This window comes from Manihot esculenta, chromosome 17 (genome assembly GCF_001659605.2).
Source record: "Manihot esculenta cultivar AM560-2 chromosome 17, M.esculenta_v8, whole genome shotgun sequence".
Lineage (NCBI taxonomy): Eukaryota > Viridiplantae > Streptophyta > Magnoliopsida > Malpighiales > Euphorbiaceae > Manihot > Manihot esculenta.
Genome location: NC_035177.2, coordinates 31,890,851 through 31,918,069, shown reverse-complemented (window position 1 = coordinate 31,918,069; position 27,219 = coordinate 31,890,851). Strand labels below are relative to the sequence as shown.

At 36.1% G+C, this 27,219-nt stretch overlaps 1 protein-coding gene across 27 annotated transcripts; it reads right to left on the bottom strand.

Annotated features, from left to right (window-relative positions):
• Positions 1-3,764: 3,764 nt before the first annotated feature.
• LOC110605373 (titin) lies at positions 3,765-26,265 on the bottom strand. Of its 27 annotated transcripts, none has more exons than XM_043952201.1 (47): positions 26,109-26,265; positions 22,668-24,872; positions 22,309-22,536; positions 21,929-22,159; positions 21,331-21,792; positions 20,934-21,197; positions 20,443-20,853; positions 19,821-20,360; positions 18,955-19,740; positions 18,360-18,869; positions 18,097-18,249; positions 17,834-17,992; positions 17,625-17,744; positions 17,272-17,442; positions 15,998-17,191; positions 15,470-15,736; positions 13,062-15,338; positions 12,836-12,979; positions 12,545-12,703; positions 12,246-12,404; positions 11,965-12,111; positions 11,728-11,871; positions 11,446-11,598; positions 11,145-11,303; positions 10,861-11,010; positions 10,612-10,755; positions 10,345-10,491; positions 10,086-10,229; positions 9,873-9,953; positions 9,634-9,777; positions 9,353-9,499; positions 9,056-9,214; positions 8,772-8,969; positions 8,521-8,664; positions 8,254-8,385; positions 7,989-8,165; positions 7,705-7,893; positions 7,481-7,621; positions 7,193-7,351; positions 6,898-7,056; positions 6,620-6,817; positions 6,380-6,523; positions 6,087-6,245; positions 5,495-5,704; positions 5,201-5,410; positions 4,871-5,113; positions 3,765-4,696 (listed from the first exon to the last, which is right to left on the bottom strand). In XM_043952201.1, the coding sequence occupies exons 1-47, from the start codon at positions 26,148-26,150 to the stop codon at positions 3,995-3,997; spliced, it is 15,366 nt and encodes a 5,121-aa protein (XP_043808136.1). In that variant the 5' UTR covers positions 26,151-26,265; the 3' UTR covers positions 3,765-3,994. The 27 variants fall into 27 exon arrangements, with proteins under 27 accessions (XP_043808136.1, XP_021599593.1, XP_043808140.1 ...); XM_021743901.2 differs by having other exon boundaries at positions 7,481-7,609; XM_043952205.1 differs by having other exon boundaries at positions 7,989-8,114.
• Between the last annotated feature and the right edge of the window lie 954 nt (positions 26,266-27,219).

The following is a 27,219-nucleotide window of genomic DNA, read 5'->3' as shown; positions in this document are numbered from 1 at the left end:
CTTCCTGTCATATCATAACATTACTTACAATTTGAATCACCTTCCAACATGCATAAGCCATCATGCAGCCTATCATTGCCAATTCTCTTCTCTATAAAAAGATCATGAATAATACAACGATCAGAAAAGTATTCAATTTTACAGTTAAGAGCATTGGTGATAGTATTGACATATAAAAGGTTGACAGAAAAATGGAAAACATGAAAGGCAAATGATAATTTAATATTGGGTGTATAAATAATGGAACTTGCTCCGAATATGAGAGTAAAAGAGCCATCAGCAATTCTAAGCCATCAGCAATTCTAACACTATATTTGATTAGAGAAGGAAAGTAATTGAGAAAGTCTTTAGAAGAGGCTGTCATGTGTTTATTCGCATCAAAATCAATAATCCATGGAACAGTATTAAGAGAGGAAGCATTACATGACTTTACAAAGTTGGATGTGGCACCAGAGGATGAAGAGGTGTTAATATGAGACAAGAGGCGCTTGAGACTTTGAATTTCATTAGGAGAAAGGAACTCAGCTGTTGTTATCTCCTTAAAAAGCTCCTCCACAGTTTCTACTAAATTAGCTTGAGTTCTGGAGATATCTCATTTCCTCCTACGGCCTCCAGTGGGACGACCAAGTAACTTCTAACAAGTCCCCTTGGTATGTCTAGGGATGTAAACAGGTAGGGTACCCGTGAAATTGAGGGTACCCAAATCCGAACCCGATTATATATAAAATTTCTGAACCCGTCCCAAATCCGTTTAGTATTTTAATTTTATTACCCGTACCCGTTCCAAATCCGTTTAACAATATCCGCATAATACCCGAACCCGACTGAACCCAATTTTTTTTAATTCAATTCAATGATAAAAAATTTAAAGATCTGAATACTCATCTTCCTTTTCTTATGCACTATATGAATTTAATTCCACAACCATCATTATACATATTAAAAAAGAATGAAGCAAAAAATATTATCAGCAATATCCAAAACCCACAACTGACATTCAAGAGAAATTTGAAAATCCAAAGTAATGAAGAATATAGCAATTCATACTAAAAATTAAGAAAAAAGAAAGAAAGAAAGAAAAAGAAAAACAACCAGAATATAAAAAAAAAAATATGAATGCTTATTATTATTATTATTATTTTCAATGTTCATGTGGTTACCGGAGGAAAGGATGCAAAGAAGAGACGACGGATCAGAGGACGGACACAGGGGAGCAGGGTAGAAAATAATAAGACCCACTCTTTTTTTCTTTTCTTTTTCTTTTTGAGAATACTGTGGGAGATGTCAGATGCGTGGGAGATGTGGTTATCCGTGGAAAGTGGGACTGTGGGAGATGTCACCGACTGGAGAGAGTAGATATCACTGACTAGAGAGAAAGGAGACGTCGCCGGGGAGAGAAAGGAGACATCGCCGGTGCCGGCAGTCAGTGAAGTGGGGAGAGAGAGACCCGTGGAAAGTGGGATTGTGGGAGATGTCACCGACTGGAGAGAGGAGATATAGCTGACTGGAGAGAAAGGAGACGTCGCCGGTGCCGATGCCGATTGGGGTGCCGACAGTCAGTGAAGTGGGGAGAGAGGGAAGGGAAGCAGGGGAAAGAGGCGCCGACGGAGAGAGAGATAAAATGAAAAATGGAATCAGTAAAATGAAAAATGGAATGAGGGATTAGGGTTAGTTTGTTAATATAGGTAATCGGGTTCGGGTAACGGGTATCCGATCACTTAATTCCGAACCCTACCCGAATCCGAGACGGATAAAATTTTTCAAACCCGAACCCGCCCAAATCCGTTTTATAAAAACCCAAATCCGTTCTAATAGGATTTGGGCGGATCGGGTACCCGTGAAAATCCGCCCGCCTGACATCCCTAGGTATGTCTCAGTTTTCCACAATAGTTACAATACAAGTGATCTTTCTCAAAATTAGGAGGCTGCGATATGCTCAAACTAGTAGCCCACCCAGCATTTTCAACTGGTGCAGTATAGAGCATAGCATGTCGATAATTTTTCTCTTATTGAACATGGACGTGGGCCTCTTCTAGAGAAGAAAAATGATTTTTTCCCAACACTTGGACTCGAATTAGATCATATTCTTTATTCAACCCTGCAAGAAAATTATAGATCCTCTCCTTTTCAATCATTCTCTGAAATTTAACTGCATCTCCAATACAGTCTGCCTGAAAGCCCCGATAGTAATCAAGTTCCTGCCATAAACTACATAACTCAAAATAAAATTGGGAGATAGTCATTTCTCCTTACTTAGTACCATGGATCTTATTCCGAATATCATAAATTTGGCATCATTTTCAATCTTGAATAAAATTGGGAGATAATCATTTCTCCTTACTTAGTACCATGGATCTTATTCCGAATATCATAAATTTAGCATCATTTTCAATCTTGAAATAAGTTAAGGACAACGTCTTCTATATTTTTGCAACAGTATCAATTAACAAATAGGACTTAAAAGATATGAGCTTACATAGAATTAAATAACCATGTCATAATAAGACAATTATCCGAGTCCCATTGAAGAAAATCCGTATCACTCTCATCCGATTGCTTCTTTATTACCAGTGACATAGCCCTTCAGTCTAGTCTTGATAAAAAACAAACAAGATAATTGGTTCCATCAAATTTTACAGGACTAATTTGCAAGGAAAGATTTATCAGAGTTAAGAATAGAGGCCCTTTTACCTTTTGCCATGGTAAAAATAAATGAACCATGAAAGAACATGAGTACACACAAGAGAGTCCAATTGAATCACCAAAAAATTGGGTAGCGGCACGGGAAGGCCGAAAAGACGGTTGAAATTATGGCCGGAGTGATTGGAGTGGCGAAGCAGCATCGAAAAATGTCTCACGCGCTGGGAAGAGAGGGCGTGTGAGCCTCATGCGCGGAAGCTAGGAAATCGGACCGGCAACGGTTCGGCGATTCTGCTGATGCTGGCGATGAGAGGTGAAAAGGTTTCTAGATGGGTTAGTACCAAAAAGATAGATCTAGATTTTTGAAACTCTAAAGAGAAAAAATTAAATTTAAATTCTAAAATCAAAAAAATATTCTAATATCATGATGAATTTAGAGAAATTTTAGAGCTCTTAATCTTTATAATTGGTTTACATGACTATTTATACACAAAAAATATAACTAAAAATTATAACTAAATAGGAAGTAAATAATTAAATAATAATTACAGAGATAATTAAGTATTCTAATCAAATTAAATCTAAAATAGAAAATATAGGAAGAGAATCCTTTAGATATATAGAAAAAAGAAATTTGTACATATAAAGATAAAGAAAGATTTTGAATTTTTTACTTATGTACAAAATAACAAAGATTTTAATTGGATTCATGGATCATTTTTGAGTCATTCATTGAAAGATAAATCACTGCAAGTGATGGAGATATGCGATTTAAATAACTAAAAATTCAATATTTAAAAATGGTATCGAGAATGACCGGAAAACTGGAAATAAGGCCAGATATAATTTGATTGTTATGGGCAAATTCAAAATCTTTATAGATAGAACCGATTATTAGTTTCCAACCATGAGGTGAATGGAATCTATACATAAATCGGTTAATGAAGGAATGGTATCCCTAAAATCATCAAATAAGTTAACCGAGTCTAACAAGAATAACAAAGTCCGGTTCAAGGTTTTCCATAGTCTTGAATTCAATTGAATTTAATTTTGTTTTTAAGTTATGTCGTACCAAAATGGTTGTATTCGTTTCATTTTAAACTAATTCTAAATTTGCTGTTGAATTGAACCAAACACTATTTTAAGCTCTTTATTGCAAACAATATAATTATGTTACAATCATGGAATCTGAATTTGTACTTACAAGCTACGGATATGCACACGCCAAACTTCAAACCTTAATCCTATATTCAAAACATCAAATAAGAACAACCCTTTGATTGAATTTTGTTTTTGTGGCCAAGCAGCTATTTAGATGTTATTAACTGCTTCGTGTCGCCTATTATTTTGTTCTTCATTTTGGCGATTGTTGCTTTGGATGAGAAGACTTGCCAGTAATGGCCTTTTTCACCTTGGAAATTGAATGCTTCACCTTTGATCCTACACCGGATAGTATGTTATGAGATTTCTTGTGTGCAACCTTAATCTCTATGTCCCTTGAGGCTTCTACAATTACTGGAGCATCAGAGCCCGAGTCGTCCTTTTTTTGCTCCTCTCTTTCATCATCTTCTTCTTCGTCTGATTTTGCCTTCTCTGTTTGTTCCAGTTCTTCTTTTCTTGCTTTTGGTTCTTTCTCTTCAGCTGATTCTCTAGCTTCTTGCCTTTCTCTTGTGGATTTCTGCATCATGTCAAATAATGAAAGTTTGGCTGAATCCCTTGGAACAATCTCCTCAATTGCTTTTCCATCTTTCTCATCCACTATATCCTTTGTTCCATGGTCAACTCTTTTTAATTCTAAATCGACATCTGTAGCATATACAGGTTGTGAACCTCCTATTTGAGTAACTTGTATGGTTTCTGCAACTGGTTCTTTCAGGACCTGTTGAACATCCTTCTCTCCCATTGAAACCATTGTCTCTGGCTCTACTTCTCTTAAACTCTGGTTTTCCAATGTTCCATCAGATGTTTTCTCTTCCTGATGAATGTCCTTCATGGTTTCAGATGCTTTTGGAAGGCCTATGGCAACTTCTATTCGTGATGTATCTACATCCAATTCCTACAGGGAAAAATATGAAGATTCTTAATTTGAATTTTTAAGTGGAATTTTTTTTTCTCATCCAGTTTGATCTTTAGGCTCTATTTGGTTCTTCCAAATATTAAGGAATATCAAAGGGAAAAAATAAAAATAAAAAAATTCAGAAAGCTCAGATTGACTAGGACTATATCTAACCTTTTCAGTTGCAGTTGTGGCATCTGTTATGCAATCTCTAGATATTGTCTCATCACCCTGACTTTCAATGTTTAGCTTCCTTTCTGCATTCTCAGTCTTTCTACATTCTGTTTCATCTGGAAAATGCACTTCAGCATTCTCATTCTGAACAGCTTGGTGAAAGTTCTCAACTATTACTATTTTTGTGCTGATATGTTTTTCAATTGTCTCACTTGCATCGGTCTTTTGAATTTCCTTGTGTAACTGTATTTTTAGATAAAGGCTTCAGCTTTATAGTAATGAAGAAGTTAGCATATAAATAAAAACAAAATTCAGTGCTTATGGTCTTACAGCTTCTTTCTGCATTTCCTTTGCTAATATATTCTCTCCTGGACTTTCCTCACCCTTGATCTCATGTTCTTGTTGGACCTCTTCAGTTGCTTCTTCACTTGAGATGTTGTCAACAACAACTTGGTGAAGATTCTCAACTATTCCTTTCTCTGTGATTATATGCTTGGCAAGCATCTCACTTGCATCAGTCTCTGTAATTTCCTTGTGTAACTGTTTATATATAAGGCTTCAACTTTATAGTAATGAAGAGATTAGGAAACAAATATCAATAAAGTTCGATAATCATAGACTTACCACTTCACTTTGAATAACCTCTGCCAACATCTTGTCTCCTAGAATATCTTCACCTTTTATCTCATGTTCTTGGTGAATCTCTTTAGTTGCTTCTTCCCCTGAGATATTTTCATCCACACCTTGGTGAAGGTTCACGATTGTTCCTTTTTCTGTGTTGATCTGGTTCTCAGTCGTGTCACTTGAATCAGTCATTCTAATCTCCTTGCATAGCTGTATTTTACATAAAAGATTTCAACTATATACTAATGAAAAGGTAAATAAATAAGTATATTGTTGAATTTGAGACAAATCCAAAAGCTAGGTCTAGGGAGGAGTACAGTTAGGTCTAGAGAGAGGAGTACTTAAAATCTTATAACACGTTACCCTTGTCCCAAACCGACATGAGATTCAACACATTCTTTATGTATACTGGAGCATGAAAATTTTATGGGAGGCCTAACATGGAGACTTTCGTATATCATGTTAAATTTAGACCAGGTCTAATTCACCCAAAAAACTAGTTCAAGAAGGAGTAACTTACAAGGCACGATACTCTGTCCCAAACCGATATGAAATTCAACGCATATACAATAGTCATTACATTTAGTCTTACCACTTCATTTTGTGTTTCCTTTGCTAATATCTTATCTCCTTGAATTCCTTCCTCCGTCATCTCATGTTCTTGGCATATCATTTTAGTTCCTTCTTTAACCAAGTTATTGTCAGCTACTGCTTGTTGAAGGCTCTTAGCTGTTCCCTTTTCTGTGCTGATCTGTTTTTCAATTGTCTCACTTGCATTAGTCTTTTCAATTTCCTTATATAATTGTATCTCAAATAAAGGCTTCAACTTTTAGTAATGAAAAAAGTAGGGAAGTATGTCATGAAATTTAGTAGCTACAGTCTTACCATTTCATTTTGTATTTCCTTCGTTAATTCTTCATATCCCTGACTTTCTTCACTCCTTATCTCATGATCTTGGTGGCTCTGTTTAGTTCCTCCTTCACCATATGTTATTGCTTCACAATTCTTGGCATCATTATCTTCCATGATCTGTTGTTTTCACCTCTTAGTTAACAATCATTAAATGTTTTTACACTTTTCAGAAAAGGGAAAAAAAGAGGCAAGTTGTGTGTTTCTCTATTTGACCTGTTTATCTGTAACTTCATTGTCTTCTAGATTTTCTTCACTCTTGACACCACGTTCTTGTTGAATCTTGTCAATTGCTTTTTCACCTGAGATATTGTCAACTGCGACTTGTTGAAGATTCTCAGTTGTTCCCTTTTCTGCGTTGGTATGCTTTTGAAATGTTTCACTTGTGTCAGTCTTTGTAATTTCCTTCCATAACTGTATTTTAGATAAAGGCTTCAATTTTATAGTGATGAAGACATTAGAAACTAAGTATAATCAATAATTATAGAGCTTACCACTTCACTTTGCATTTTCCCTGGTAACTCCAGATCAGCTAAAATTTCTTCACTCTTTATCTCATTTTCTTGGTGGATCTCTTTAATTGCTCCTTCACTTGAGATAGTGTCAGAAATGCCTTGGTGAATATTCTCCATTACTCCTTTTTCTGGACTGGTCTGTTTCTCAATTGTATCACTTGAAATTAGTCCTTCCAACTTTTTTGCATAATTGTATTGTACATAAAAGGTTTCAACTTTACACTAAAGAAGAGGTTAGTAAAGCATAAACAAAATTCAATATACTTGGTCTTACCACTTCACTTTGTATTTCCTTTGCTAATGTCTTTTCTCTTAGAGTTTCTTCATCCTTCATCTCGTGTTCTTGGTGGACCATTTTAATTGCTTCTTCAACCAAGTTGTTGCCAATAATAGCTTGTTGGATAACCTCAGCTGTTTCCTTTTTTTTACTGATCTGTTTTTCAATTGTCTCACGAGTATTAGATTTTTCAATTTTCTATAATTTTATTTCAAATAAAGGGTAAACCTTCATAGTAATGAAAAATCTAGGATGTAAAATAAAATTTAGTAGTTAAATTCTTACCTCTTCATCTTGTGTTCCCTTTGTTAAAGTCTCATCTCCTGGACCCCTTACCTCATGATCTTGGTGGCTTGCTTTAGCTCCTTCTTCATCATGGATTATTTCTGTTTCCTCATGATTCTCTTCCATGATCTGTTTTTCCCTCTTAGTTAACATTATCAAATGTTTTTACACTTCTCAAAAGAGCAAAAGAGAAAAAAAGGAAAATTGTCTGATTCCTAACTGACCTGTTCATTTGTGACTTCATCATCTCGTTGAGTTTTTTCAACCTTGATCTCATGTTCTTGGTTGATCTCTTTAGTTGCTTCTTCACTTGAGATATTGTCAACAACAGCTTGGTGAAGGTTATCTACTGTTCCTTTTTCTGCGTTGATTTGCTTTTGAAGTGTCTCACTTGCGTTAGTCTTTACAATTTCCTTGCATAATTGTTTTTTAGATAAAAGGCTTCAGCTTTATAGTAAAGAAAAGGTTGAGAAATAAACAAAGCAAAATCAATTGGTTTTAAGCTTACCACTTCCTTTGCTAATACTTTATCCCCTGGAATTTCTTCACCTTTTATCTCATGTTCTTGGTGACCTAAGATATTCTCAACACCGCCTTGGTGAAGGTTCTCAGTTGTCCCTTTTTTTGTGCTGATCTGTTGTTCAATTGTATCTCTTGAATCAGTCTTCCTGATTTCCTTTCGTAACTTTATTTTACATAAAAGGTTTTAGCTTTACACTAACGAAGAAGTTCGGAAATAAATATGAACCAAAATTCAATACATTTAGTCTCACCTCTTCGTTTTGTTCTTCCTTTCCTAGTATCTCATTTCTTGGAATTTCTTCATCCTTCATCACATCTTCAACCAAGATATTGTCAGTAACAACTTGTTGAAGGTTCTCAAAAGCTTCCATGTCTGTGCTGACCTGTTTTTCAATTGTCTCATTTGAATCAGTCTTTTCAATTTCCTTTCATAACCGTGTTTCAAGTTAAGTTTAAACTTTATAGTAATGAAAATCTAGGAAGTAGATGTAAATAAAATTTAGTAGTTACAGTCTTACTAATTCATTTTGTGTTGCCTTTATTAATGCTTCATCTCCTAGACTTTCTTCACCCTTTATCTCATGGTCTAGATGGCTCTCCTTATTTCCTTCTTCAATATATGTTATTTTGCCACAATTCTTGGCTTCATTCGCTCCTAGGATCTGTTGTTTTTCTCTCTTAGTTAACAATTATCAAATGTAAAATACAAAGATTTGGCTTTTTAATGCTAATAGGCAAAAAAAGCAAGTTGTCTGATACTTTATCTGACCTGTTCATTTGTGACTTTGTCTTCTTCTTGACTTTCTTCAACCTTGATCTCCTGTTCTTGGAGTATCTCTTCAGTTGCTGCTTCACTTGAGATATCGTCAACAATAGCTTCCTGAAGTTTCTCTACTATACCTTTTTCTTTGCTGATATGCTTTTGAAGTGTCTCACTTGCATTACTCTCTACAATTTCCTTGCATAACTGTATTGTAGATGAAGGCTTCAACTCTATAGTAATGAAAAGGTTGGGGAATTAATGTAAACAAAGTTTAATAGTTATAAGCTTACCGCTTCACTTCGCGTTTCCTCTACTAACGCTTTATCTCCTAGAATTTCTTCACCCTTTATCTCATATTCTTGGTGGATCACTTTAGTTGCTTCTTCACTTAAGACATTGTCAAGAATACCTTGGCGAAGGTTCTCAATTGTTTCTTTCCCTGTGCTGATCTGTTTCTCAAATGTATTGTTTGAATCAGTATTTCCAGTTGCCTTGCATAATTGTATTTTACATGAAAGGTTTCTACTTTACACTAATGAAGAGGTTAGGAAATAGACAACAACAAGATTCAAGACATTTAGTCTTACCACTTCCTTTGCTAATATATCATCTGCTAAAATTTCTTTGCCCTTCATCTCATGTTCTTGGTGGATCATTTTAGTTGCTTCTTCAATCAAGATATTGTCTGCAGTAGCTTGTTGAATGTTCTCAACTGTTTCCCCTTTTGTGCTGATCTGTTTTCAATTGTCTCAGTTGCATTAGTACTCTTTTCAATGGTGTTGCATATATGTATTTCAAATAAAGGCTTAAACTTTATAATAATGGAAATCCTCAGAATGTAAACAAATTTCACTAGTTATAGTCCTACTGTTTCATCTTGTGTTGCCTTTGTCAATGCCTCGTCTCCGAGACTTTCTGCACCCTTTATCTCGTGAGCTTGGTGGTTCTCTTTAGCTTCGTCTTCATCAGTGGTTATTTCCTCACATTTCTTGTCATCATTCTCTTCCATGATCTGTTATTAATTAACAATTATAAATGTTTCTACACTTTTTAGAATAGCAAAAAAAAAAAAAAAAAGCAAGCAAGTTGTCTGATTCTCTATCCAACCTGTTCATTTGTGACTTCATTGTCTCCTTGACTTTCGTCAACCTTGATCTCATGTTCAACTGTTTCCCGTTCTGTGCTGATCTGTTTTTCAATTGTGTCACTTGCATTAGTCTTTTTGATGTTGTTGCATATATGTATTTCAAATAAAGGTTTAAACTTCATAATAATGGAAATACTTGGAACGTAAATAAATTTTACTAGTTACAGTCTTACTCTTTCATCTTGTGTTGCCGTTGTCAATGCCTCGTCTCCGAGACTTTCTGCACCCTTTATCTCGTGATCTTGGTAGCTCTCTTTAGCTCTGTCTTCATCGTTGGTTATTTCCTCACATTTCTTGTCATCATTCTCTTCCATGATCTGTTATTTTTTCCCTCTCAGTTAACAATTATAAATGTTTCTACACTTTTTAGAAAAGCAAAAAATAAATAAAAACTCAAAAAAGGAAAGCAAGTTGTCTGATTCTCTATCCGACCTGTCCATTTGTGACTTCATTATCTCGTTGATTTTCTTCAACCTTGATCTTACGTTCTTGGTGGATCATTTTAGTTGCTTCTTCAACCAAGATATTGTCGGCAGTAGCTTGTTGAAGGTTCTCAACTGTTTCCTTTTCTGTGCTGATCTGTTTTTCAATTGTGTCACTTACATTAGTCTTCTTGTTGTTGCGTATATGTATTTTAAGTAACTTTATAATAATGGAAATGCTTGGAATGTAAATAAATTTTAGTAGTTATTGTCTTACTGTTTCATCTTGTGTTTCCTTTGTCAATGCCTCGTCTCCGAGACTTTCTTCTCCATTTATCTCGTGATCTTGGTGGCTCTCTTTAGCTCCGTCTTCACCTTTGGCTATTTCCTCACATTTCTTGGCATCATCCTCTTCTATGATCTGTTGTTTTTTCCCTCTCAGTTAATAAATATAAATGTTTCTACACTTCTTATAAAAGGAAAAAAAAAGAAAGAAGAAAGCAAGTTGTCTGATTCTCTATTTTACCTGTTCATTTGTGACTTCATTAGCTCCTTGACTTTCTTCATCCTTGATGTCATGTTCTTGGTAGATCTCTTCAGTTGCTTCTTTGCTTGAGATATTGTCAACAACAGCTTCATAAAGTTTCTCTACTGTTCCTTTTTCTTTGCTGATCTGCTTTTCAAATGTCTCACTTGCATTAGTCTTTACAATTTCCTTGCATAATTGTTTTTTTGATAAAAGGCTTCAACTGTATAGTAATGAAAAATTTGGGAAATAATCATAAATAAAATTCAAAGTTACAAGCTTACTGCTTCACTTTGCATTTCCTTTGCTAACACTTTATCCCCCACAATTTCTTCACCCTTTATCTCATGTTCTTGGTGGATCTCTATAGTTTCTTCTTCACCTAAGATATTCTCAACAACATCTTGGTGAAGGTTCTCTATTATCCCTTTTCCTACGCTGACCTGTTGCTCAATTGTATCACTTGAATCAGTCTTTTTGATTTTGTTCCATAACTTTATTTTGCATATAAAGGTTTTAGATTTTTTGTAATGAAGAGGTTGCGAAAAATAAATGTGAACTAAAATTCAATACGCTCAGTCTTACCTCTTCGTTTTGTTTTTCCTTTGTCTCATCGCCTAGATTTTCTTCATCCTTCATCTCATGTTCTTGGTGGATTATTTTAGTTGCTTCTTCAACCAAGATACTGTTTACAACAGCTTGTTGATGGTTCTCCACCGTTTCCTTTTCTGTGCTGATCTGTTTTTTAATCGTCTCACTTACATTAGTCTTTTCAATATTGTTGTATATATGTATTTCAAATAAAGGCAACTTTATAGTAATGGAAATGCTTGGAATGTAAATAAATTTTACTAGCTATAGTCTTACTGTTTCATCTTGTGTTGCCTTTGCCAATGCGTCGTCTCCGAGACTTTCTTCACCATTTATCTCGTGATCTTTGCAGCTCTCTTTAGCTCCTTCTTCACCATTGGTTATTTCCTCACATTTCTTGGCATCATTCTCTTCCATGATCTGTCGTTTTTTCCCTCTCAGTTAACAATTAAAAAAGTTTCTACACTTCTTGGAAAAGCAAAAAAAGAAAGCAAGTCTGATTCTCTATCCGACCTGTTCGTTTGTGACTTCATTATCTCCTTGACTTTCTTCAACCTTGATCTTATGTTCTTGGTGGATCTCTTCAATTGCTTCTTTGCTTAAGTTGTTGACAACAACCTGGTGAAGGTTCTCTACTGTTCCTTTTTCTGTGATCATCTGCTTTGAAATGTCTCACTTGCATTAGTCTTTACAATTTCTTTGCATAATTGTATTTCAGATAAAAGGCTTCAACTGTATAGTAATGAAAAAGTTGGGAAATAAATATAAACAAAATTCAAAAGTTATAAGCTTACTTCTTCACTTTGCATTTCCTTTGCTAACATGTTATCCCCTAGAATTTCATCTCCCTTTATCTCATGTTCTTGGTGGATCTCTTCAGTTTTTTCTTCATCTAAGATATTCTCATTAACATCGTGGTGAAGGTTCTCTATTATCCCTTTTCCTGCGCTGATCTGTTGCTCAATTGTATCACTTGAATCAGTCTTTTTTATTTTGTTCCATAACTTTATTTTACATAAAAAGGTTGTAGATTTTCAGCAATAAAGAGGTTAGGAAATAAATGTGAACCAAAATTCAATATGCTCAATCTTACCTCTTCGTTTTGTTTTTCCTTTGCTAGTTTCTCGTCTCCTGGAATTTCTTTATCCTTCATCTCACGTTCTTGGTAGATAATCTTAGCTGCTTCTTCAACCAAGATATTGTCTGCAGCAACTTGTTGAAGGTTCTCAACTGTTTCTTTTTCTGTACTAATCTGTTTTTCAGTTGTCTCACTTGCATTAGTTTTTTCAAAGTTGTTGCATATATGTATTTCAAATAAAGGCTTAAACTTTATAGTAATGGAAATGCTTGGAATGTAAATAAATTTTACTAGTTATAATCTTACTGTTTCGTCTTGTTTTGCCTTTGTCAATGCCTCGTCTCCGAGATTTTTTTCACCCTTTATCTCGTGATCTTGGTGGCTTTCCTTAGCTCCGTCTTCACCATTGATTATTTCCTCACATTTCTTGGCATCATCCTCTTCCATGATCTGTTGGTTTTTGCTCTTAGTTAGTAAGTATCAAATGAAAAGCAAAAAATAAAAGAGCAAGGTGTCTAGTTCTCTATCTTACCTGTTCATTTGTGACGTCATTATGTATGATTTGATTTGCACCAGTTGTTTTTTCACCTTGATTTTCTTTTTCCATTAAATCCAGAGTTGTGGCCTCCAAATGCTTTTCCTTGATTTCAGTTTCTTCTGATTCAGTGAATACTTCATGACCCTGAACATCCGACTCAGGTTCAGGACTCTCTTCATTTACCTCAATCTTGAGATTGCTGGTTTTCTCAAATGGCCCTGTTATTTCTGATTCTGAGATTTTCCCACTTTCTGATGGGTGTTCTGCATCTCTTATCTCTTGTCCAAGTTCAGGCTGCAATTTTAAATGTTCATCTGGAGTCCCATGACTCGCATATTCTGCCTCATGGATTAGTTCAAGACCATCATCCTTCATATCGTTGTCAATTTGAAGATCTAATTGGGAGGGTTTGAGCTCTCTAGTCTCTTCTTTTTTAATGTATCCCTCTCCTGTTTCTTTTGGTGCAATTTCTAGTACTTTCACTTCCATTTCCTTTTCTTCTATGCGGTCAATGTTGGTTGAAATGCTATGCTGCTGTTCTTTGGAAAGCAATCCAGATGATGCTGTCTGATTTTGCTCATGTAGTTTATCTGCTGACAGAGACTGATCAGAAACAATTTCATTTTCTGCTGCTTCTGCATGGTCTTCAGAACTGGGCTGAAGTGCTGATTCAGAAACTTCTTTAATTGCTTCTTTAGTAACATCTATAGCTCCATCTTGTCTATCATGTATTTCATTTGGACTCTCCTCCTTTGCATCTTTATCAGGTTGGAACTCCAATTGGGAGACTTCAAGCTCTCTGGGATCTTCCTTTTGGAGGAATACATCGTTTATTGCTTCTGATTTATCCTCCAGCATTTCCCTTTCCTTGTTCTCTTCTGCGCTCTTGATTTTGGCTGAAGTTCCATCCTCTTGTTCCTTTGAAAGCAGTGAAGAGGACAGTGTCTTATTCTGTTCTTCCAGTTTCTCTATGGTATCAGTTTTATCAGAACTAATTTCAGATTTATGTTCTTCATTGTCTCTTGAATTAGACTTCAATATGGAATCAGAAGATTCTTTCTTTTCCTCTGTTTCTAATGAAGTCCCATCTTGTTCCCTTTGAGCTTCATTTGGGCTTTCTTCTTTATCTTTACAAAGTTCAAGGTTTAATTGGGAGACAATGAGATCCCTGGATTCTTCCTTTGGTAAGAAAATCTCTTCATTTGTTTTTGATCCACCTACTAGCAATTCCACTTCCTTTATGCTTTCTTCTATCTTCTCAATATTTGCCGAGTATTCAAGCTCATGTTCCTTGAAAAGTAATGCACCAGATTCTGTTCGATGTTGCTCTTCTGATTTCTCCTCTTTATCATCAGAACCTTCATCTTCCATAGCTACTTCGTGCTTGGACTTTAATGCTGTTTCAGAAACTTCTTTGATTTCTTCTTTAACTTTGTCTAGAGGTTCCCCTTTCTCCACATCCAAGCATCTGTCTTCTGTTGTCTCTAATGCAGTAGAATTTTCTGGCATTTCATCCTTTATTATTCCCACTTTCTCTATCTTCTCTCCCATATTCTCAAATGTTGCTGTAATTCCTTGCTCTTCCTCTTTGCAAGGCATTGCTAGAGATGGCGTCTCATGTTCTTTTGTTATCTCTTCTTGGAGAGTCTGATCAGTAGCAACTTCAATTCCTGCAACTGTTTCGTCACTATGAGACTTGTCCACTGTTTCAGAGGCTTCTTTGATTTCTTCTCTAATTTCATCTGTGTGCAGCTCTTCCACACTTCGTTTACTGAATCCGTAAACTACATCAGAAACTTTTCCACTATCCTCAGTGTCATCTAGATTTGCATTTCCCATGGTTGTAGTCTCCTGTTTTATGCTTTCATGATCATCAGGTGGAAGTTGAGATGCTAAGCTTGAGGGATTTTCTTCAGGCACCATGATGTGTTGTTGACTTGCCTCAACTTCAACTGCATGTGGCTTGCTCTCATCTGAGGGGATTTTAGAATCCATCCTGTCATCTGAGAGAACTTCCTTCACAACAGTTGTTGCCTTTATCTTGTCATAACCACTATCTGCACCCTCTTTGTTCTGCTCCTTAGTCTTTTCTTCTGACTCTTTTGTTGGTATAGTGGGTGAGAGACTTGCAGTATTTTCACTATCTTCATCTCCCAATTCTCTTTCTTCCTTCTCTTTTGCCTCTTGAACCTCTGAGCTTACTTTTTCTGTCTGTTTATTGGAATCTGTTGCTTTGAGAGACTCGGTGGATATGAGGCTGAATTCTCTCACCTGTTTAAGTTCATGTTTCAAATAATTGTTTATGATAGAAATTAGAAGTGGTATAAAATTACATTATAGTCCTACTGTTAAGCTGAGAGGAGAAAGCAACTTATGCTTATAGATGAGTTTTTTTCCCCTACCTCTTCAGTTAAGATGGCAGCCTTTGTTGTCTCATCTGCATTTTGTGTTTCTTTAATGTGGTCTTCAGCCTCCAACTTTGACTCTGCTTTCTCTTCTGTCTCCTGATGCTCTTGTGATTCTTGGGAGCTTTGTTCAACAGATTCAGAAATTATGTTTTCCTCAACTGTATTTAGGTTGGTTTCAAGGATTGTTTCATGACTTTGATCTCTTTTCACTACTTCAGAAGTGCAATCAAGCTTCTTACTAGACTCTTCTGATTCAAGATTCTGTTACACAATGACAGTTATTAAAAATTTAGAAGGCTAAAAAATGTGGTCACAGAAAATAGATACCATGTACTTGTTTGTATATTAATTAGTGGAGTCAAGGGAAGTAAGGAATTGGAACTTTTTGGGACTATGAAATCCATTTGGGGATCAATGATCGATCTTACATTAGGGATTGAAGAAAAATGAATTCACTCAAGCTGGTCACTTAATTCATTTTGAGGTTATGCAAAAGAGAAAATATAATTATTTTGCTCTGACCTCTTCTGTTGGAATTCCATAGTTTTTGCTCTGAGTGGCCTCAAGCTCTTTTTCCTCTGCAAGTTCAACAGCTTCTTTGTCTACTGAATCATCTTTCTTTAAGCTACAATTCTTAGAAGAATCCTTAGCATCATCTTCCTTGTCTTCAGATTTCTTAGCACAATCCTCCTCTGGGATAGTCTCTTTCCTATCTGCATTGATTGATTCAGTACACTTTGAAGTCTCATCTTCTGAAGTTTTTGAATTGCAAACCTCTCCCTGATCAACTAGCTCTCCTGTTTCTTCCGTCTTCAAGATTTCAATATCCTCTGGTTTAGAGAGAATCTGTTCATTATGTAGCTCAAGATTCTGATGCAAATCCTCACTCTCGTAAGACCTGGCTTCTTCATTTGTATTCTCTATTCCAGTGTCCACAAGACCTAATCTAGAGACCTCTTCAGCTGCTGTGACCTCATTGTGCGTAGGTTCTGTTGCTTGTGAAATCAAAGCAATTTCTATGTTTTCATGAGCAGTTGGATGTTTTGATGAATTTTCATCTACTGGCTTGCTTTCTTGACTAGTTATGAGCTCAGAATCTTTGGTTGACATTTTAGAGCATTCCATCAGGTTATCATCTGATATTTTGCCTGAAAATGTTGCACTAATGATAAGCTCACTTTGAATGTCACTTCCTGCAATAAGTGCTTGGTTTTGGATGTCATGCTTTATATCTTCTTCAGCTTCATCTGCTTCTTGTGGTCTGTCATGGTCCCTCTTCTCAACCAAGGTGGAGGCATCATCTCTTGGGGCATTGATATCAAAACCATCCAATGTATTTCCTTTTGCGACGATTGACACTGGTCCCTTCTCTTTAGTGTAGGATCCTGAACTTTCAAGCTGTCTTTTAGCTTCTACTTCAAATTCCACCCCCTCAACGCTTGTTTCTTTTGTCACTTCCATAACAGATTCATTGTTAGAATCATTAACATGTGACTCTTCTTTCATTAAGGTGTCTTCTTTGCTCTGGGACTCTAAGAAGACGACTTCAACAAGGCTTTCTTTGCCTTCTTTAAGCAGCATTCCTTCTTCAGATTCTTCTACAGGATAAAGGCCCATATTTGGTTCTTCTTTGTCCTTCATGCTGTTGAATTGATTTTCTATTTCGTAACCTCTTGATGCAATCTGTTCGGAGGGCTCTGAATTGAAGCTTTTTATCTGTTAACATGTAGATATATAAGTATGCAACTAAGAAAGGATAGATGATACCAAGAAAAGGGTGAAATTCAGAAGTTGACCTCTTCTTTTGACTTCATTGTACCACTTTCATCTTCTTTTACCTTCCGCATAGGATCTTCTTCATCTGTTCCTCTTACAGGAACATCAACGTTGTCCTTGGTCGCACTGCCTTCCTCTATGATCTGCTTCCCAATATCCTCATCCTTTGAAGATCGAGTAATCTCATGCATCTATGTGAACAGTTGAGGTTCTTAATTGAAATAGATAAGGAGAAATAACTAGTACATAAAGAAAAAAGAAAGTTCATTCTGGAAAAGTTCTCAATTGAATCTCATCTATCTATTTGAATGGAAAAAAATGATATCTCATGCTAGAAAAGTTCACAAGTTCTTGGCCATAATATTTGGTATACCTCTTTTTCTGGCACCACTTCCATCTCACCTGCTATTGCAATAGCAGGTTCTTTAGATTTGTCCTTCATAACATTTACCTCCTCTAGAACTAATTTTTGGGTGTCTAGTACTTCTTGTGTCTGCTCAAGGGATAAAATTTTAGATGTTGAATATGAATTATAAGAATGGCAAAAGGAAGTAGAAATATGAATCACGTTTCCAAGCCAACCTCCATTTTAGGTCTCTCTTCTTCTTTCTCCCCTTTATTGACTAGAGCTGTTTCTTCTTCAGCTAATTGTGGTGAGATATCTCTGGTGGCGTGTGCTTCTGTTGTGATGTATATTTTGTTGTATTCATTTAGGCAAGCAGGCTTAGTATCATTATTTACCTGCATGGCATAAGAGTTTCAGCTTTGTTGACAATAAAAATGAAAAGAGGATTATAAGAGTGAATACTGGGAAACTAAGCAAAGATTCATTCATTAAATTGGACCTCTTCAATCTCTTCCTTCTCTAGTTCCTCTTCTGTTTTGTTGCTTGTATGTTTTCCCTCTACGTCTATTTCACTTGTTATTGGCTTTATCTCCACAGCTTCACTCTTCACACTCACGTTTGTAATGCATGTTTTTGCCTCTGGTTTAAGATCCTGTCCAGTGGATAAGATTATAATGTCATTAGCTTAGAGATAATTGGTAGCTTGAATGATATAGAAGATAGGAAATAGTCGTTCTTTGAGAGATCTGTTTGTATCGATACCTCTCTGGTTGGAACTTTTTGGATTTTGCTCTCAATATCTTCATTTTCTTCTTCATTATTGTCATTCTGTACAGTTTCTTCAGTATTTTGGATGGCTTCAACTTCTTTTTCTATTATGATGTCATTGGCCTTTTCGCTGATTTTACCTGTCTCACTTTTTGCTGTAATTACATTTGATGATGATTCAGGAGGTTCTTCTGTTTCATTCTTCTGCAATTCTGGTTCTCTATTTTCTTCCCCTTGTGATCTTTCCTTCTCACCGTTCTTCATAGCCTCTGCTGACTCAGTATTATTGTCACTATCTGTGCTAGCCTTGGTCAAAGATTCATCCTCTTCTGTTGTGTCCTCTGGCAATACTTCTGTCGGATTTATGTTCTCAACCTTACTCTGCAAGCTTTCCTTTTCTTTCATTGGTGCAGTTGGATGAGTTGCATTGCAGTTCTCATTATTTTCATTTGTCCCAAGTGCAATGCTCTCACCCGTTTTGCTTGTTGGAGTCTCCTTAAAAATCTACAAAGCAAACCAAGTTACTAGTAAACAAATGAGACTTAACTAATATTTTTCAGAGGCTATCATGCTTAAGTGTCAGACTAACCTCTTGGTTGGATGCTTCAGCATTAATTTCATCATTATGGAAGTTCTCAAGCATTCCTTGCTCAATACATTCTTTTGAGAGGCTTCCAATATCACGCTCATCTATGATATATTCCTTGGTGTCATCTTCTTCTTTAGGCATTTCTCCTTCCACATTGTCTTCTGGATTCTCAGTTATCTCTGCATCAGTGTTATTAGCCATTTCAGTCCAAGTGACTGCCTCCCTTTCTGCATATACAACTGTAATCGGCTGCTCAAGTTTTTCTCCAGGTTCTATCTTTTTCAATATTTGTTCTGAATCTTCTTCACTCTTCAATAACTCCTCATTTTGCTCTTCAAGTTCTTCTAACTGAGCATTGTTTCCATTCACTTCATCCATTTTGATAGAAGAGCAAGTCTCCTTTTTCTCCTCTAGTGAGGCTTCAACCGGAATGTTCTTACCCTCACCCTGTAGACTTTCTGCTTCTTTTGCTAGTGATGTTGATGAGTTGATACTTTCATCGTTCTGATTCGTTTCATGGTAAAAATCATCTGTTTTGGATTTTTCCACATCAATGTTCATTGTATCCTCTTCTAACCTAGCATGGCTGGCATTTGCCTCATTCATATTGATTGAAGAACCATCCTCCTTTTTCTCCTCCAGTGAAGCCTCGACTTGAATATTCTTATCCTCAACCTGTAGGCTTTCCACTTCTTTTACCATTGATGTTGGGAGACTTTCTTCAATCTGATTTGTCTCATGTGCAATGCTCTTCCCTCTTCCTGCTGTCTTGGACTCCTCAAATTTCTGCATAAGGAACTATTTTCTAGTCAACAAAATGAACTGAAATTGATAGAGATAAAAGCAGTTTACAGTTTCGTTCTAACCTCTGTGTTTGACTTCTCAGCACCAATGTCATCATTCTGAAAGTTCTTAATTTGATCTTGTTCAACAGATTGTTGAGAGAGGCTTTTAATATGGCTCTCATTTGTGATTTCTTCTTCTGTAACCATTCTTATCCCCCTTTCAATGTCTTGTGTGCCCTCAAGTCTTTCTTCTGCAGTGTTATCCATTTTACTAAGAACACCTGCCTCAGTTTCTTCTGATATTGCATTCAATAACTGTTTGATATTTTCTCGGGGTTCATTATCCTGGAATGTTGTTTCTAAATCTTCTTCTTTCTTCTCCTCATTGTGCTCCTCAACCTCTATTTGCCCAGTATAATTCTCTTTGTATTCATCCTTTTTGATGGAGGATACATCCTCAACAGTTTCTCCTGCTGATGAAACTGCATGTGAAGTTAGATTTTTACTTTGCGTACTTTCAACCAATGAGCTTTCAAGAGTTGAGTTAGGTCTTTCATCATTCTGTTTTGCTTCATTTGCTATGTAATCTACTGTTTTGACAGTTTCAGTCTCTTGGAAAACCTGCACGAGAAATTAACTCAGTTGAAAAGCAAGAAAAGTTAAGAGTTTACTGAGGCCACTTATGTGTTATGTTCATGCTGACCTCTTTGATGATGGACTTGTCACTGTTCTTTTTATCATTATGGATATTCTTAACTGCACATTCTTCAACAGATTCTTGTGAGATGTCTTCATTATTGTTGTCTTCCACGATCTGTCCTACAGTATTGTGAGATGTCTTCATTATTGTTTCTAAATCTTCTTTGTCCTTCTCCTCATTGTGCTCCTCAACTTCTATTTGCGCAGTGTAGTTCTCTTTATATTCATCCTTTTGAATAGAGGATGCATCCTCAACAGTTTCTCCTGCTGATGAAACCTCATGTGAAGTCAGATGTTCACTTTGCATACTGTCAACCAATGAGCTTTGAAGAGTTGGGTTGGGTCTTTCATCATTCTGTTCTGCTTCATTTGCTATGTAATCTACTGTTTTGACAGTTTCATTCTCATGGAAAATCTGCACGAGAAACTTTCAGTTGAAAAACAAGTAAAGCTAGAGTTTAGTGAGGCCACTTATGTGTTACGTTTCATGCTGACCTCTGTGATGACGGACTTGTCACTGTTCTTTTCATCATTTTGGACATTCTTAACTGCACACTCTTCAACAGATTCTTGTGAGATGTCTTCATTATTATTGCCTTCCACAATCTGTCCTATGGTATCTTCTCCTGTAGATATATGCACCTCGCTTTCAATCTGTTCAGAACTCTGAACTGTCTCTTCATCAGTTACTTCTGATGGAAGGTGCATAATGTTGCCTTTTATGTTCTGTACATCATTGACCTCTCTGGTGCCTGTGATCTTTGGTCCATAATTGCACCCATTTTATTAGAGATGAATATGATTTGATGATTGTAGAAAAGATAAGGGAATATAAAAAAACTAAGAAAAATGAAATTCTATTTCTGTCAATACTTGTGCTCAGAGCATTTACCTCTTCATTTTTTATACTTTTGGCCTCTTCTTTTTCACCTTCCAAAGTTATCACCACTTCTGGAAGACATGCTGCTTGAAAGTTTTGCTCTTCTATGCTTGTCGGAGCATCCTTGATCTCTAATTTTTCTTTGGAGTCATATGCACCAGCCTCTTCCAATTTCTCAATCTTTGCTGTACTTGTTTCTGAGCTTGGTTCTGTAAGCTCCAAATTGACTTCCTTTGTTCTTTCACAAGCGCTATAATTATGTTTATCATGGTTTCCCTCCTGAGTACCTGCTTCATTAGCTTCTTGAACTTGGTCTTGAGGTTTAGAGTTAGAGACTTCCATTAGCTCTTCATCTTCCCCTAGTAATATTTCTCGTTCCATTGAATGGGTTGAACTGAACTCGCCAATGCTCTTGTTTGAGATCTCAACTTCTGTAACATCAGTCTTTTCATTGACTTCTGCTGGTGAGAGATTCTGCAATAAGGAAAGAAATTGTGGAACTTTAGAGATGTTATTGTTGATCTGTAGTATTCACTTCATGTATTGCGGGAAGAAATACAGATAAATGAAACTTTGGAATTGAAAATTTCTAGATTAATATTGTTTTTACCTCTACTTTTGGAATTCCATCATCTCTAATCATATCAATGACTACTGATTTCTCTTCTTCTTCAACTTGGTCTTGAGGTTCAAATTCAGAGATTTCCCCCAGCTCTTTACCTTCTACTGGTCCTCTTTCTTGTTTCAGTGAATGAGTTTCATTTAATTCATCAATGCTCTTGTTTTGGATCTCAACTTCAGCCATCTCAATCTTTTCATTCACTTGTGTTGATTGGGGATTCTGCAACAAGGAAAGGAAAAATTGTTAAGACCAGTCTGGAGTCTGGAGATATAGTTGTCATTGTTGGTGGTATTCACTTTATGATGTTGAAAGGAAGCAATACAGATAAATGAAGAGTTGAAAAAGGTTCAAAAATATATTGTGTTTACCTCTATTTTTGGAGTTCCATCATCTCTGATAGCATCAACTTTTACTGATTTCTCTTCTTCCTCAACTTGGTCTTGAGGTTCTTCAGAGACCACACTCAGCTCTTCATCTTCTAGTTGTCCTGTTTTTTTCTCCAATGAATGAGTTGCAGTTAACTCATGGAGGCTTTTGTTTGGGATCTCAACTTCTTTAATTTCAACCTTCTCATTCAGTTCTTTTGGTTGGAGGTTCTGCAAGAAGGAAACAGAACATATGAAACTTTGGGGATACAATTGAATCTTTAGCATTCATTTGCACAATTCTAATGCCTCAAAAAGAAAGGTTAGGAATTGAAAGAAGTTTTAAGAATAATGATGTTGACCTCTAATTTTAGGATTCCGATTTCTCTGATAGCACCAGTGTCCATTGATTTTTCTTCTTTGTCCTTTCTGTCAGAGCTTTCTTCCTCATTTTTGATGGATGTATCCTCTTTTGGACATGCAATTGTTTCAGAGCATTCACCTGAAGCAGTTGTTTCTATCTCCTCAGAAGCCTTCTCCAAAGATGCTTTTATCTCTTCATTTCCTGGTTCATCTATGCTGTGCCCTGGAGCAGTTAATGCATCATTGATGTCTTCAACTACTATAACAGGATGCGCAATGTGTCTGCTCTTCTCTGCTAATGCCTTTGTTACATCCAACTGTTCATCTATGTCTTCTTTATCTTCCTTGTGGTTTACAAGCATGCTGTCAAGCTTTTGTTCACGAGTCATCTCATCTTTAACATTTTCACCTTCACTGCAATCAGCTTCAGCTTTCTTGGGGATTTCTATTTGGCCTTCTTCTTGTGGGTTTTCTTTGACATCCTCTGTCCAATTTTCTTGGACCACATTGGATACTTGAGTCTTGTCTACTTCCTCCAAACACATTTCTTCCACGTTTTTGATGGATGTATCCTCTTTTGCACATGCAATTGTTTCAGGGCATTCACCTGAAGCAATTTTTTCTGTTTCCATAGAAGCCATTTCCAAAGTTGTTTTTATCTCTTCATTTTCTGGTTCATCTTTGCTTTGTCCTGAAGCAGTTAATGCCTCATTGATGTCTTCAGCTGCTATAACTGTATGCCCAATGTCGTGTATGCTCTCCGTTGCTAATGTTTCTGTTACTGTCACCTGTTCATCTATGTTTTCTCTACCTTCCTTGTGGTTTACAAGCAAGTTTTCAAGCTTCTGTTCAGGAATCATCTCATTCGTGATGTTTTCACCTCCACTTCCATCACCTTGAGCTTTCTCGAGGATTTCTGTTTGGCCTTCTTCTTGTGGGTTCTCTTTGACATCCTTTGACCACTTTTCTTGAACCACATTGGACACTTGAGTCTCTTCTGCTTTCTGCAGACACTTTTCTTCAGTCTGTGTGACACCAGGGATGTCTACATGGTCCTTCTCTTGGGATTCACCAATGATTGGGGTCATGTCTTTCTTATTCTCATTGGTGTCTTGTTTTTCCTCTTTCATTTTATGGCTGAAGGTCTCTTCTACCTTGTCTCCAACTTGAAGCACATCATCTTCTTGGATTCTTGACGTGTCTGTTGCCAATGTGACATCCACTCTCTCTATGATTGCAGAGCTGGCTTCCCCTTCATTTTCAATGATGTCTATACTTTCTCTCAGAGTTTGAGAGGTTTCTTCAATTGCTTCATGTTCGATGCCTTCTTTCTCACTCCCTTTGTTTTCAACTATCTCATCCTCATCAGGGCTCTTATTCTCTTCCAAAAAGCTGGAACATCTCTCTTCTTTCTTCTCTTGTACTCCTTCAGAAGTTTTTTTTCCACTCTTTTCTTCAGTAACTGCAGTTTCTGTGCTCCAAGTTTTGTCATTTTCATTTTTGAGGCAGGCTTCTGTTCTTTGTTCAACATTAGTTTCCAAATCATGGACTGTCAGTTCAGGAATGTGAACCATTGTTTCTTCATTATGACCTGAGCTGGCCTCAGCTATGCTTGCTTCTTTACTAGTTGTGAGTTCCGCATCCTCATTTTCCTTTGGTCCATCTCCTTCATATTTCTGCAAACCAATAGTTTCTTTTCCAATAGTCTTTGTGTTTTCTTCATTGTGATCAGATATTCTCTCCTCTCGAATTTCCTCTTCTCCAAACCTGAGGCGTGGTTCCTCAATCTTGTCCATCTTTAAACTGATTTCTGTAGCATCTGATATTTCACAGCTTGTTTCATCCTTCTCTGCTTTCTTCTTCTTCTCACTTATGACTTCATCCTCCTTAGTTTCCATCTCTTCTGCTGCGGCCTTAAACTTTTCATCTTTCTGTATCTGTTTTTCATTCTCTGGCATTTCCTTCTCAGCTTGGTATGGCATGTCAACAGCATGACAAGTTTCTTCGCCAGGAACTTTGGCAATTGTGGGTGATTCAAAAAAACTTCCACCCACTTTCAATGCAGCATTGCCTTCAGAACCACTAACTGAAGTTTCAACATGGCTTGATACTTCCTTTTTTTCTTGTTTTAACAAGTCATCAGCAGTTTCAGGAGGTTGGTTAAATTCTCTGGGAGTCAAGTGTATGTTAACTCCATCGTTTTCCTGCAAAAATTGGAAGGAACTGTGTGCTTACATTTGTGGCGGCTTTATACGTCACCTTCTTAAAGTAGATATCGATTGACATCCATAAAGAATTTATTAGTATAAATCTAACTTGGGGAATAATATGAAGCAATTTAATGGTTGAGACAAGTATTAGCAGAAGCTTTGCACATAACTATGATTTTAAGGATATGGATTATGGAGGATGTAGCTTAATTGAGATTTCATAACTATAACAAATTGCTGGCTTATAAAATACAAATTTACTATCTTAAAATTCTACAGAAGTAATAATATAAGGTATAAGCTTAAAATACTGTACTTGTTGTGTAAGCATGCATGTCAAGGTATTTGGCAAAGCTGTCTTAAAGTCATGGATGAGGCCATGGGAAAAATGAGGTGAATATCAATTCCCTTGGGGAAACAGAAAGTAAAATGGAAAGTGATGATGCTGAAACTTAAATATACATTCACTATTGAAAAGACATATGTAACAATTGGATTATTGTTATGTGTTAATATTGAAGTAATATCGAGTACAAAATGGTTATTAACTTCTTACCATGTCTTGATAGCTCAGATTTGTCAAGGAGTTTCGGAAAGAAGGAACTTCATTGAGCATGTAATTTTGATGAAGTTGATGACCACTTTCTGTAATCTGTCCGTTTATTTATTTGGATTTTTATTTTCTGTTATGATATTTCAATGTCAGCTGTTCCAAGTTTTTCATACTTTTCAATGCACCCATGATCTATAGCCATGGGCACTCATAAGAATATAAAATACACTGGTCGGGTAGCTTTTATGTTTTTTTTTTAATGAACAATTGAAAACACCAAAGATGTAAAGTGCTTATCTTCACATGATGATTCTCACCACTCTTTATCCCTTGTTATCTCGTTTTCTTTCCTCTTTGGAAGACAATAGAGAGAGAGATTGAGAGAGACAGAAAATTTTCCAGTAGGAAACAAGGTAAATGAAGGCTGAAAACTTTCTATTTCCTGCTGCTTATGTTGATCAAAACAGGGAAAATCTAGTATAAACAGCTTTACTCGGTGATCTCTTTTTTTTTATTCAAAGTTGTGAAAGTTGTTTTACTCTTATGTATCAATGATCTGTAAAACTGCTATGATACCCTGAATATTTCTGAACGCATAATCTAATATTCTTTGAATAGCATCACATATAGCAAACACAAAGTAAAGCCATGCAGTAGAGGAGAGTAGTCTTACATACCGCTAGAGATACAGGCTCTTGAATATCAGCTTCAGTTGCCATTTCATGCAGAACTAGGTGAATCTTGATCTAAAACTCTGAAAGGTAGTCTTAAAATTTATTTCTCCTGCCAAAATCTCGTCTCTGCATATGTGGATCATTAGGTACCTGTAATAATCTGCCGATAGTTATATTGCTAAAGTAGGCTAGAACTGACAAAATGCCACTTGGTCATGCTAATGTATTGATGAGTTGTCAAGATATGCAATGGTCCTACTGATTGACCAGTCACATGCCCCAGTAAATAATAGAGCTTTAGTGAAATTATACAGTTTACATTCGATCAATTATTCCTCGTCCAAAGAAATTGAGATTTTTCCTCCAACAGAAAGAAGCTGCCATTCCTTTTAACAGTTTCCTTTTTGTCAGGATGCTAATATTAGTTTTCGTGTGGGGTTCTGGCTCCTTTGTTGACTATAAGTGGTTTAAGAATCAAGATTATACCTTTTCAGGTAGAGTTCATATGACTTGAGGCAAGAGAAAGGAAGTACCTTTTCTTTCATATCATTGAGTTTTTCTTTTTAGACCGGTGCATACTTGCACAACTGTACTTTAGCATTTTTATTCATCAGACATCTCGACTTTAATTGTGATCTAATAAACAGGTAAATTTTATAAATACATTAGTTTTAAACGCCTAAACTTTGAGAAAATAAAACTTTTAAACCATGAATTTAACCATTAGTTTTATTTGAAGGACTTGCATCAGCTGTTATGGAGTGATGACAGATCTTGCTTAAGAAGGGTAAAATTTTACTGTGATCATGTTGATCTTTCTATTTCAGATTTGAATTTTACATGCATGCATATGGAAGTAAGATTAAGCAAAGGATCATCTTCCATATTAGAAGTGATATTGAAGCAAGATCCTTTTCTATTACTTTGGTTTTAAGATTAGCTTCAAGTTAGTCTAAAGACAATACATTCCAAGATTTATTTTTTTTTTTTTTTTTTTTTATTGGTTGCAATTGGTTAGTTTGTAACCAAGTAGATAGATTAGTTTCTCTAATAACAACAAATTTGCTAATGATATTTTAAATGACAATTCTCATCTAAATCTAATTAAGAGCAT

Coding starts and splice junctions, on each gene's coding strand:
- LOC110605373 (XM_043952201.1), bottom strand. CDS start 26,150: ATGGCAACTGAAGCTGATATTCAAGAGCCTGTATCTCTAGCG. Junction 11,599..11,727: donor AGGCAACACAAGATGAAACA/GTAAGACTATAG, acceptor ATTAAAAAACAG/ATCAGCACAGAAAAGGAAAC. Junction 5,411..5,494: donor AGGTTATTCAAAGTGAAGTG/GTAAGTCTATGA, acceptor ATATATAAACAG/TTACACAAGGAAATTACAGA.